At 54.9% G+C, this 12,535-nt stretch overlaps 1 protein-coding gene across 7 annotated transcripts in view; it reads right to left on the bottom strand.

Annotated features, from left to right (window-relative positions):
- DYSF (dysferlin) overlaps window positions 1-12,535 on the bottom strand; it is a 304,292-nt gene that overhangs the window by 188,106 nt on the left and 103,651 nt on the right. For 6 of the 7 annotated variants that reach the window (XM_075128162.1, XM_075128163.1, XM_075128160.1 and 3 more), the window contains exons 14-21: window positions 11,747-11,815; window positions 11,602-11,645; window positions 10,587-10,669; window positions 7,328-7,369; window positions 5,198-5,313; window positions 4,398-4,511; window positions 3,213-3,390; window positions 806-930 (exon numbers count right to left, since the gene is read on the bottom strand). In XM_075128162.1, coding sequence (XP_074984263.1) covers window positions 806-930; window positions 3,213-3,390; window positions 4,398-4,511; window positions 5,198-5,313; window positions 7,328-7,369; window positions 10,587-10,669; window positions 11,602-11,645; window positions 11,747-11,815 — 771 coding nt within the window. The remainder of the gene's footprint in view (window positions 1-805; window positions 931-3,212; window positions 3,391-4,397; window positions 4,512-5,197; window positions 5,314-7,327; window positions 7,370-10,586; window positions 10,670-11,601; window positions 11,646-11,746; window positions 11,816-12,535) is intronic. The other variant, XM_075128161.1, reaches the window with a different exon arrangement.

Raw genomic sequence — 12,535 nt, forward strand, 5'->3', positions numbered from 1 at the left:
CTATGATTCTATGATTCTATGGAGAGCACGCCAGCCTGGGAGCAAGTCAAGCAGATTCCCTGGGTTCCAAACAGCCCATTTCGGTTAGTCCTTTGCAGACTGTACAGTCACCTCACCTATTTTTAGACGTGTTCCCTCCTGTGTCCCCTCAGTGTGTCTTTCCTGTTTGCCATCGTATGTGGCTATTTATCGACGCCAGATGTTTGCAAGCGAGAGCCCCTCCCTGACTCACTCTCCCCCTGCTCAGGTCAGAGTCCCTTGGATGTGACATTAAATCCACGTCCGTCGGACGCCTTTTCTGCCACTTTCTGGGTGGATCACCGTCAATCCTCCTATGTTTTCTGCCATTCTTAGTTCCTCAGACCCACCATCACACCCTGTATTCCTGGAGATCACCATTTACCAACCCCTCCACCTGTCTGAGTGCAGCCTCCTATGGGGAGGAACACTGAGGCTGTTTTAAGAACAGTGCCACACAACTGTTTAAAGCCCAGATGTGAAGGATGCTATTGGCTAAATGGGGACTTAGAGAGGCTGCATGTAACTATGATAATTATTTGGCCTCCTAGACACTGTCATTAACTCCCCTATTCATTTCCCAGGAGCTTTAGTGATCCCAAGGTTTGAGGAGCTTGGTTTTCTATGTCTGAAAGATGCCGCCCCCTGCAATACCATGCCCCCAGAGTCACTAATTAACTCAATACAGATTCCTCCTTGGGGTACATGATAAGGCTCAGCACAAACGCCAGCAGACCTGACAGCCCTGGGCTCTCCCACGGAGATGCAAAGGCAACGCTCCACTCACCAGCCTGTCTGCAGTGCGTTGGAGGAGGTTCTGCACGTCCGTTCTGTGGCTGATATCCTCCCAGTAGGACGAGAGCACCACCACGGGCTTCACGTTGCCCCACGGGAGGTAGTAATACTGGCAACCTGAGGGACAGAACACATTCGTATCTGGCTGTGTGTGCGGGATGACACCTGCAACCGACTGGCCCATAGACAGAGAAAGGGGCAGAGGCCTGCTGCATTGTGCTCTTTGACCTGAAGGGCAAAGGTTTTAGCCTTGGTTCCCTCCGTGTGTGAAGCAATGAGATGAATTATAATCCAATCAGCCTTGGTATGAAACAAGATGTCGAGTGCAACTCGAACTGTTGTAAGAAACCCACAGCTATGTAGGTGCCACTATGCTGGGGCCAGCTGGGACCTCCTGAGATCAGAAAAAGGTTCTGCTCCAAAAGCGCAGGCCCCGGCATCTAAAGGGGAGTCTCCATTATGTGTCGTTATTGGGCCTATGACTCATACTTGAACAGTTCTGATTTCCTGCAGAGGAGGGCAGCAGTACACGCACACACAATCAGTTCATTGCAGTCACAGTAACAGCTTACACATCTGTCACACCATTTATACCCCCGAACCCTACACGCACCGAAACCACTCCACCCACCACAGCAATGCAGCCACTGCTGGGGTGCACCTGAGGGCAGCTGAGTCCCCTGCAACACCACTCAACAGTTTCGGCTGGGGAGTGAAGGGGAATACCACATCCAACTAAAACAAAATTAGTTGGAAATTTTAGGCAGGCAGAATGCAATTGCCCAAGATGGAACGTGGCCGGGACAGCAACCCTAAACACTGCAAAAATGGCCATGGCATCCTGGATGGCCCTGAGCACCCAAGGAGTTCTGCACAGCTAGAGGAGATGGAAGGGGGAGGTACATTTTACTCAGGGGTGCGGGCTTTTGAAGGTATCCCAAAAAAGGAACATCCAATAGTGGTAGGGTGGCCAGGTGTTCGGATTTCAACTGGAATGCCCAGTCGAAAAGGGACCCTGGTGGCGGTGCTGATCAGACCATTAAAAGTCCAGTCGGTGACACAATGGAGCCAAGGCAGGCTCCTGGAAGCGGCAGCATGTCACCCCTCTCTCTGGCTCCTATGCATAGGAGGCCTCCGCAAGCTGCTCCCGCCCCAAGCACCGGCTCTGCAGCTGCCATTGGCCAGGAACCATGGCCAATGGGAGCTGTGGGGGTGGTGCCTGCGGATGGGACAGCGTGTAGAGCCGCCTGGCCACGCCTCCACCTAGGAGCCAAAGCGGGGACATGCCGCTGCTTCCGGGAGCTGCTTGAGGTAAGCACCACCCGGAGCCTGCACCCCTGTCCCCCTCCTGTGCCCCAACCCCCTGCCCCAGCCCTGATCCCCCTCTGGTCCTCTGAACCCCTCGATCCCAGCCCCACTCCAGAGTCCACACCCCCAGCCAGAGCCTTCACACACACCCCAATGCCCCAATCCCCTACCCTGATCCCCCTCCTGCACTCCAAACCCCTCGATCCCAGCCCGGAGCACCCTCCTGCACCCCAAGCCTTCATCCCCAGCCCCATCCTAGAGCCCACACCCACAGCTGAAACCCTCACCCACCCCCCGTGTCCCAACCCCCTGCCCCAGCTCTGATCCCCCTCCTGCCCATCCAAACCCCTCAGTCCCAGCCCAGAGCACCCTCCTACACCCCAAGCCCCTCATCCCCAACCCCACCCCAGAGTCTGCACGGTCAGCCAGAGCCCTCATCCCCCCCAGCACCCCAAACCCCTGCCCCAGCTGAGCCCCCTCCTGCACTCCGAACCCCTCAGCCCCAGCCCAGAGCCCCCTCCTGCACCCTAAATCCCTCATCCTGGACCTACACCAGAGCCCGCCCCCCCATCCGGAGCCCTCACCCCACCTCCAATTCCCTGAGCCAGCCCGGTGAAAATGAGCGAGTGAGTGAGGGTGGGAAGAGTGGGGGCCGGGCTGGAGTGAGCGGAGGCGGGGCCTCTGAGAGGGGCGGGGCAGGGGGTGTGGAAAGGGTGTTCGGTTTTGTGCAAGTAGAAAGTTGGCAACTCTAAATAGCGGAACACGGGGCGTGTGTATTGGAGATAAGCAAGCTCCATGATCTCAGGTCAATCGGCGTCAGAGGGTGAGCTGGGCCTGTGACGGGGCAGGGCTCTGGCCTTCACCTGAGCCAGGCCACCCTGGTTCCCACGGTACAGCAGCGCAGAGGTGCTGTGACAGGCTTGCAGGGAGCAGGAAGGCCAGGAAACCTGCCAGGATTCAGGCGGTTTCCTCGGCCCGTCGTATCGGGGGCATTGCCTCTGGGGGGCTGTAGTCACAGGGTCCCCTTGGGCTCGACCCGGTTTGAGGAGCGGCCTCCTTGCCACGCCCCTTTCCCCGTTGCCGCGCCTCACCGTCAAACACGGCCCCGCTGTACTGCGTGGCGGAGGCCAGCGGCAGGCACGTGTTGTCGAACTTGTTGCCGTAGTTGCCGATGCTGACTTCGAACTGGACGGCGGCGTCGACGTCCTGCAGCATGCTGGCCGCGTAGAAGGCGGCGAAGAGGCAGTACTTACGCCGTCGCAGGTGCTTCTGCAACACACAGAGCCGGCCCCGTGGGAGGAGCCGCGGCCCGGGGCCTCTCCCAGCCAAACCCTCGCCCACTCCCGCATGTGCCGGGTCCCGGGATGGCGTGGAAAGGGGCAGGGAGGAGCAGCTGAAGGCTACCATGCAAGAGAGCTGCCCCTCTCTCCCCACACGAAGGGGGAGACAGGAGGGGATAGGGAGGGATGAGGGGTTTGGACCCTACTCCACCCCTCACCCAGGAAGTGGGCAAGGAGAGTCACCCAACAGATCTCCTGATGTAAGTGAAACCCACTGCTGCACATGGCTGGAATGCCCTCCGGCTGGAGAGCATGGGGCTAAGCCCGCCCTGGCTGCATGATTAGCCCCACCTGAGAGGAATTAGGTGACCCCAGGGTAAAAGGCAGCCAGAAGAGGCAGACAGCTCCAGAGACTGCAGGGAGCAAGACGGTTCTGTAGGGCCCTGAGTCAGCAGGGGAAAAGCGCAAGCAGGAGAAAGCTTTCCTGACAGGGAGACCCGGGAGAGACCCTGCCCAAGGAGCTGGGCAGAAACCGGGCTGCAGGCTGCACCAGTTTGCATTTCACTCATTGTGTTGGTGTACTGCGGGGCGGGACACTGACCTAGGGCTGGAGCCCAGAGAGCCGGTAGGCACCTGAGGACTAAGTGGGATCCCTTCTGGAGACCATTTGAACTGACAGTTCACAAAGGGCCCTGGAAGAGACAGGACGGCCCCAGGCACAGGGCCCCAGAGGGCGACCTCTCTCCATATGAGGGGTGGCCAAGAGGCAGCAGACGACCACACCGTACACCCTCAATGCCCGAGTCAGCAAGGAGATGAGTCTGCGACAGCAGCTGGCTAGCAGGGAGAGCCTTTTGGCTCCAACTGTGCAGCAACAGGCTTTAGTTCAGGAGGCTGCAGGTTCAGTGCCCAGCTCTGCCAATTACCAACCCTGTGATTTATAGCCAGCATGATGCTTGGGTCCTCGGTAGTGCTTCAGCAAGGATGCCCACATACCTCTACCCGTAGAATATCGTCAGGCGGGATGTCCTCCAACTTCTGCTCAATATGTTCCACCAGTTTTGTCTCCAGCTCCATCAGCAACCTGCCCCGAAAGGCCACTCCCTCTCCCTTAGAGTTAGATAAGAAGAAAGTGCTGTTACCAAGATGGCCGCATCACAGATAGGCTCCCACTGGAGTCTATGGGAGCTTTGCCGTTGATTTAGTTCAGTTCAAGAGGAGCAGGATCGGGCAACGTATTTATGCAGCCCCTTACAGATGCAAAGCAGACAATGTTATTTTTTGCCCCTCAGCTTATGCTCAAATGCCAAAATGTACTTGCCAAAAGGGGTAATAATTTCCTGTAGGTGCAACGGATCCTGTTTAGATCTGGGAGAAGAGCGGCTTTTTCAATTCAGTAGCAGTTGTGAAAAAATCAAAAGAGTTTCCATCTGGGTCAAACCGACTGAAAATTTTGGGAATTTTTTGTGAAACGAAAACGTCCTTTTGGGAGCTTTCCCACAACCGGGGTAAGTGTCCTAAGCACTCAGCTAAAAACTATTTGGGGAAACGGGGCCAGCAACAGCAGCAGCATCTCCTCCTCCTCCGCCACCGCCTGCTTTGTGAGTGGCTGAACCGATTTGCATCCAGTTCGTGAATAGTTTTACGTCGACCAAAGCTGCATTTTTTGGCAAACTATTCTTCCAAAAAATATAACCCAGCTCCAATCCTAGTACCGATTAATGAAAGTTTGGGATAAAGAGAGTGTTTCACTTTGCAAAGAAGAATTTTGGAAAACTGAACCACCACAGCTTCACCTTTCCCATGTTGAGTTCCTCGTAGGGATCTGGAAACCCGGTAAATTCCCTCGGGCTGCCGTAAAGGTTTACGTAACAGGGTCCAAATGTCGGCAGGAATCCCAGCCCATCGTCCACTAGGAGACCACAGGGAGCAATTGGTTACTGAACCACTGCAACAGCACTTCTAATTAATGCATAAAAAGAGAACGAGCACTGAGAAAACTATAGCATATCCCTCTAACTACAGAGTTACGGGTCCAATGGGTGCTAAGGGCAGGAACACGATCCCTTGTGGACTAGACTCTGTTATTATCCTAGAATCACAGGACTGGAAGGGACCTCGAGAGGGCATCTAGTCCAGTCCCCTGCACTCAAGGCAGGACTAAGGATTATCTAGACCGTCCCTGACAGGGGTTTGCCAAACCTGGTCTTAAAAATCTCCAATGATGGAGATTCCACCACCTCCCTGGGCAATTTATTCCCGTGCTTCACCACCCTGACAGTTCGGAAGTTTTTCCTAATGTCCCACCTAAACCTCCCTTGCTGCAATTTAAGCCCCTTGCTTCTTGTCCTGTCTTCAGAGGTTAACGAGAACAATTTTTCTCCCTCCTCCTCCTCCTAACAACCTTTTATGTACTTGAAAACTGTTATCATGTCCCCCTTCAGTCCCCCCACATTGCACAACACACACACTGGCAATTTAACCGGCTCATGGAACCCGCGAGTGGCTGGAACCTCTCCACTGCCACCCACTAGAGGGCTTGTAGCTGAGGTAAAGGAGGCATGGCTGGTGTGTCAATGCCACAGCACAGCCAGAGGCAGCCAGCCCTTAAGACAGCCTTGGGGCAGATCTAACTTACACCAAGGATCTAATCGCTCCTGACTGGCGGTTTAAAGCCAACTTTGCATTCCCCAGCCTCCCTGGCTGCACCAAGCACAGACGTGGTCTGGGACTGGGGCCATCGACGTCAATGGGGTGACACCAGCGTGAGTGAGGTCAGAATCAGGCCCTGGTTAGGTGACAGCTCCATACGGTGTTTACTCTGTACAACTACTCCAGCGTTACACCGGCAGAACTGAGAGCCCTTTCTGTGCTGCGCTAAGACCAGTCCCGTTCCCAATAAAGCCAGTCACAAAGCGCCCACGATTTCAGTGGGAGGCAGACGGACCACCCAGCACTTCCTCTATCCACACAGCAGTGGACACAACTATACAATTCAACAGAAGGAGACCCTGCCAGTGAGAGCCTGGTCTCAGGGACTCTGGTCCAGCCAATCTGCAGTAATCGCACTGAATTCAAAGGAGCTACTTCCGATTTATACTGGGGAGCCGTGCCAGTGCTAGGCCATGTCCACACCAGAAAGGGGCCCAAGCCACAAAATTCAGATCAGGATCCAGATTTTAGCCCCATTCCCTCTTTCGGAGTGTTTGGAATTTAGAGAACGGAATTTATTCTGGGACGATGAAGACTCTCCTCTTCCTATAGTCCGATATTTGGGGTTCTAAAGGAGTGGGCCAGATTCCCGGCAGGCGTCAATCAGCGTCACTCCGCTGACCACAGTGAACTGGGAATCTATCCCACTGACTGCCATGGAGTGTGTGCCGGTTTACACCAGATGACGATCTGGCTCAGTGCCCTCTTCCTTAGGACACCTAATGATCCACCAGGTGACCCTCAGACCATTGCTTGAGAGATTGGCATCAGATGCTAAGTGAGCAGGAATAAATTGGTGTCCCCCTTGTACTTTGAAACCAGCCAGGCCCAATGCACCAGGTCTTGGCCCAGTGAGCAGCGCAACACATCCTGGGTCCTGCTTACCCCACAAAATACCATCAGCGTTCAACAGAAAGATGACTAACAGAGAGCAGTGCCTCGTGCTTGGCATACCAACCCCACCAGAGGCCAAAGGACGGTGGAGACTCCGACCATGGCCCATCCCACCCCACTGATGATCCAAGGGGGCACATATGAGGCTGGAGGACGTCTGGGGCCATATCTCAGTGGCTTGCTCCCTTTGACAAGCCACATTTCAGACACTGAGACTTTTGCTGATCCTGGTTCTGTCCAGTTTCCCAGTGTGTCTAAACACAGCTGAAACAGCCAAATTACCAAACCATGATTGCAATCAATAGGCTAGAGGGACGTACTGGCTGTAGCTTTCAGGGGCTTCGCGAGAACAGGAAACTCATCTGAGGCACAAAGAAATGAAGAGAAGGTTAGAGTGGGAACAACAGAGAAGGGGTGGAAGGAGCATGACATGAGACCAATGCATTATGGGACATGCAAGCTGCTGCTGCAAGGGGGCTTTTTGTGCCAGACTCTAGAGAGAGACCAAGACGGGACCTATAACAGCTACAGTCTCCTAGGTCACTCTGGCGAGAAGCTACTCATGCTGCACCATGCCACATGAGGCCCTGGGAGTGGATTGGGAGCCTTTCCTACAGAGCCCAGGCCTGGCGTCCTTACTCAAATCAGCCGGCCAAGCCGCCTCACAGGAGCCCAGCGGAGGTCCAAATCTACCTCCCTGCTCTGTGTCCCACAACGCATTGCACCAATCTAGCTGTGGCTCAGGCCCGTCTCTGACAATGGCTACACCCAACCCCTTCACCCAAAGGTCCCCGGGGCTACAACGGGCATCCCAAAGCACACCGGAACAACTAGGGGCTTCCGTTCTGCTCCTCTATAAACGCTGTCTCCCCAGAGCTGGCCTTTGGTTCTGTGAGGCCCAGCGCAAGGCAAGACATATGGGGCCTCAGACAGACAGTTGGTCATTAGGGGGATATGGAAGAGGGGGATGGGTCCCTTGATGGCTACTGAATCCAGGCTAGGACATGGGGGGACCCTGTGTGGTGACTGTAGGCCAGAGAGACCCACAAGGTGTGTCTGTGTCCAGCAGCCTCTGTATGCATCACAGCCAAGCCGCAGGATTTCTCTACCACTTGGGACACTGCACATGTTGTATCTGGGGGACCGGACAGAAAGGGAACAAGGGGCATCTGGGATGGGGTGGGGAGGAAAGGGTGTATCCCAGTGCTTCGTCCTTCGAAGAGTGTGGTTGCAATGGGCTGTCGAGTGGGAATCTCCTGGGTACACGGTAGGTGCGAGTGTAGGTCCCTGTGCGGCCTCCCACGATGCCCACGTGACCTGCTCCTGTGGCCGGTAGAGAAGTTAACTGTGAGGGGGTCCCTCTGTATCCAGCTGCCCCAAATTTCCCAGAGTGCATCAATGGGAACACGGCGGTGCTATACAATAAGTATGGGCAGGCCAAAACCATTGACATGTGATTGGCCTGGGAGAAATGCTACAGCGTGGATACACCAAACCGTGCAAGCTGCAATTGTGTCAGCATCTGGCGCCCACTCACAAGGGTTCTGTCTGGAGTGCAGCCAAACCAACGGGAGCACGGCAGTGAGGACAGTCGGAACAGAGCAGCAAAGGGAGTTAGCTGCAGGAGTTATTCAGTAACAGATGGGGTTAGGGCAGGTTCAGGCCACAGTCCCTACCACAGCTCCGAGCAGCTGCAAAGACCCGGGTTATTCAGAAATCCCAAGACAACAAAGTGAACCATGAGTCCCTGCACTTCCTCCCGCCTGACACGAATACCATGACACGAAGGTCTGGCCGCTGATTGCCACACCCCTCCCAGCCCCCACTCGGGACATCTTCAGGACTTGAACCCAAGAACCCTCAGCACTAAAAGCACGAGCTGCTACCGCTGGAGCTAGGAGACCAAGCCTCGCTGCTGCAGCAAACAACAGGCTCACAAACCTCTTACGTGAGCCAACCACTGAGGGTTCGTCTAAGTCCAGCCTCTGATTTAGGTTTGATCTCCAGTCCCCTTTTGGGACCTGGGTCCTAGGACTCTGCTGGGGGCGGGGCAGGGGGGAGGGTCACAACCCAAATCCCACTGCGACTCGGATCTAAGCCTGTCATTTTGCAATGTGGACACTGCTCAAGCCACAGACCCGAGTAGTGCAGTGTGGATGCGTTAGCATGCCTGAGAGACCTGGGTCCAGCAAGTGTAAACACAGGTTTACACCTGGCCTTGGCCACCGTCGGAAGACAGGATACTGGGCTAGATGGGCCTATGGTCTGACCCCACTATGGCCGTTCTTATGTCGGTTTACAATGCGGTGTGGATGCTCCAGCACATGGCTAGAAACACAGAATCCACAAGCCCAGGCCCAGCAGATCCGGGTTTACAATTCAGTGTAGACATACCCTGGAGGGAAGACACTGAGTCAGGACTTAGCAGAGCCCCAGATCCCTGAAACCACACAGTCTTTCCCCACCCTCTACGCACTGAGAACAGGCAGGAGGGGACTCTTCCTGGCTCCTAGATTACAATGTGAAGGTGGGTTCAAACTAAGGCAAAATGAGCTCCACGCTCCCTAACACTTCTTTCGTGAGCAGCCGGGGCATGCTCAGACAGAGCAATTCTCCACCCCTGCCCTACGGAGCTTGCACTTCAAAGCGGACACACATGCAGAAGTTCAAAGGGCCACCACCGGCATGTCACCAGGACTTTCCCAATGCCCAAGCAACCCCGGGCCCAGCGGGAGGTTAGCAGGGCTTGCACCAGTCAAGAAGCAAGGGAAGAGTTTGGCCCAGAGAATCCAAAGATACCCCATGGATATAGGCCCCGATCCATCATGTGCTTACCCTTTGGACTGGAGCAGGCCCAGTGAAGCCAAGGGGATAATCCACCTGCTTCAAGTTACACACCTGCTTAAGTGCTTTGCTGGACCAGGCCATAGCCAATAACTGGAAGACACGCTGGGGTCGTGCAGCGAGGATTTGGGGTCAAATTGTGCCCCCCATTCGGAGCTTTGCCACTGGCATCAATAGAGGCAAGATTTAGCCCTGGATGCCCTAGTGCCAAGTGATGACTGCCCCTTCCACAGGTGCCCATGGGACAGGGAGGGCACAGGATGCCTCCCCGCCTTTGTACCCCACACTGTGCAGGAGCCAGCCACACCTCTCCCGGCTGTCTCCTAAGCAGCCGGCAGAGCCGTCCGAGAGCACAAGAGAGCGTATGCTCCCCTCCTGTCCACAGGCAGGAGGCAGCATCCCACTGCATGCCCAGGGCTCATCCCCCTGATTTCTAGTGCCCCTGCTGGGGTGGAGCTGGGCTGCAGCCAAAACCCACCCAGAGCTTCAGCGCAGACGACATTCACGACATGCCTTAAAGAGTCACCCACTTCTGTCGCGATGCAACTTCAGTCAGAGTCACTTGAGATTCCCCCATGCTCGCCCGTCGGAGGAGAAGGCACCAGCCCCCAGGGTTTCATAGAGAGGATCCCAGTCAGTATTTCTCCTTCACCAAAGCCAAGACCAGCCTCCGAGCCACAAGCATGCATTCCCCATAGCACCCAGTGCAAACTCCAGGGATGGGCCTCTCCTTACCTTCCAGCTCTCCTCCCGGGGCAGAGATTTGAGACATGCACAGGTGTGTCGTGCCGATGACATCGTTGTGAGTGACACGGTCCCTGAAATAAGGGGTTCAGTTTAATTGTAGTAAGCGTTTGGTTGATCATGCTTTGCCCATAAAGAGCCTTCCTTGGGAGATCTCCATGTTCTTTACAAACGTTAACTCTTCAAGTCATCCCTATTAAGACAGGTCAATATTATTGGACTAGATCCCCATCTGGCGTAAATCCACATTGCTTCATTGGAGTCAGTGAGCCAGATCCCCAGCGGAAGTCAATGAAGCTGTGCTGATTTTTACCAGCTGTAGATCTGTCCCATTAACTTGGTGTTACAGAAGGGAAACTGAGGCACATAGCAAAGTGAAGTGACTTGCTCACTATCACAAAGGGAGACAGTGGCAGACTGCACAATAGAAGCCAGGAATCCCAATTCCCTGTCCACTGCTCTAGCCACTTAGGGTCCAAGCCTGAACATCCACCCTGCAATTTGATAGCCCCACAGCCCAGGCGTCACAAGCCCACATCAGCTGTCATGGGCCACCCAGGAATGTTTAATTGCAGTGTAGACATTCCCTTAGCCTGCTCCCTCCTGCGTGTAAGATTATTAGCCTAGCACCCATCACCTTATTGCCTACAGCTACTACCAACCTGTATGTTCCTGGGTGTTTACAAAGGTGAGAAATAATTTCCTATATGTTTTAGAGCCACTTGGTTGCAGGTAAAGGAAGTTACTGCCCTGGGGAGTGCTCCTTACAGCCAGATATCACCTGACCCACCCCGGCCTTAACGTGCTTGGCCCTTGCGCAGTGGAGGCGTTGGTTCTGGGAATGCATCTGGCTTGGGACACTCGCTGCGTTTCAGATCTGGGTTGCACTAGTACAAGACCATTGAGACTGAGGGTGCCTAAATTGGTCCTTAGAACAAGCTCCCCACTGTGTAGACACGGCCCATCTCCTCTTGGACATTGTCTCCTATCTCCATTTCAAACTCACCAGTCCATGACCCGGATCCTCATTTTCTCACACATGGAAGGAAACTAGGGAAACAGGCACAAAAGGGGAATGGTCAGTGCAAACGGCTGAGGGAACAGTGCTCGGAGCGAAGCGACCCACGGGGCAGAGATCTGCCGTTGCTCACCATGGCCGGCACGGTGATGCGCTGGTTCCACTGTGGGTTGGCGTTCTTCTCCAGGATCTTAGAGCTGATCTGGCGGGAGAAGGGAACAATAAAAGGCAGCGTCAGAACAGCATTGGCTCACCCTTCTTTATGAGCCACAGACGCATTTGGTTGTTTCCGTTACGTTTCCCTGCCCCAGGTGGGTTTTTCGTGGCTTCCAATTCTTAGGAAACCTTCCAGGGTGCAACAACATGCACCTGAGGGAGTGAATCCTGAGCCATAACAGGACAGGGTGTCCAAAAACCACGCCTTCCCGCTGCTGTCTGGCTTTGTGGGTGGTGTCAGGGCAGGGGCACCAGAGGGCCATAGCTCCACCGCTTTTAAAAAAGGGAGGGCTATGCCCTCCCACTTTTTACTGGCTGTAAGGGAGAGCAACAGGGGGAGGGGCCTCAGGGAAAGAGGCAATGTGGGGGCAGGGCCTCGGAAGAAGAGGCGGGGCAAGGGCGTGGCCTCGGTGAGAAGAGGCGGCACGGGAGCGGGGCCACAGATCAGGCATCAGTTACACACACACGCACACACTTTTAGGGCACTTCTGTCGCTCCTGTGTCAGGGTCCTCAGACTGTCTCTCTCAAGCCAAATGTTCTTCAGGGTCCTATGTGATGCCAGGAGAAACACATACTGTGTGGGGGAAAGGAAGGCTTGGAGCTCCTTCCAATGCCCGGGAGGAGCAAGCCATGGCTACGGGAGGAGGGGGAGCAGTGGGACACACAGTAACACCCGGGTACAAAATATACAGAAATAACAGAGTA

The sequence above is a fragment of the Caretta caretta genome, chromosome 4 (genome assembly GCF_965140235.1).
Source record: "Caretta caretta isolate rCarCar2 chromosome 4, rCarCar1.hap1, whole genome shotgun sequence".
Lineage (NCBI taxonomy): Eukaryota > Metazoa > Chordata > Testudines > Cheloniidae > Caretta > Caretta caretta.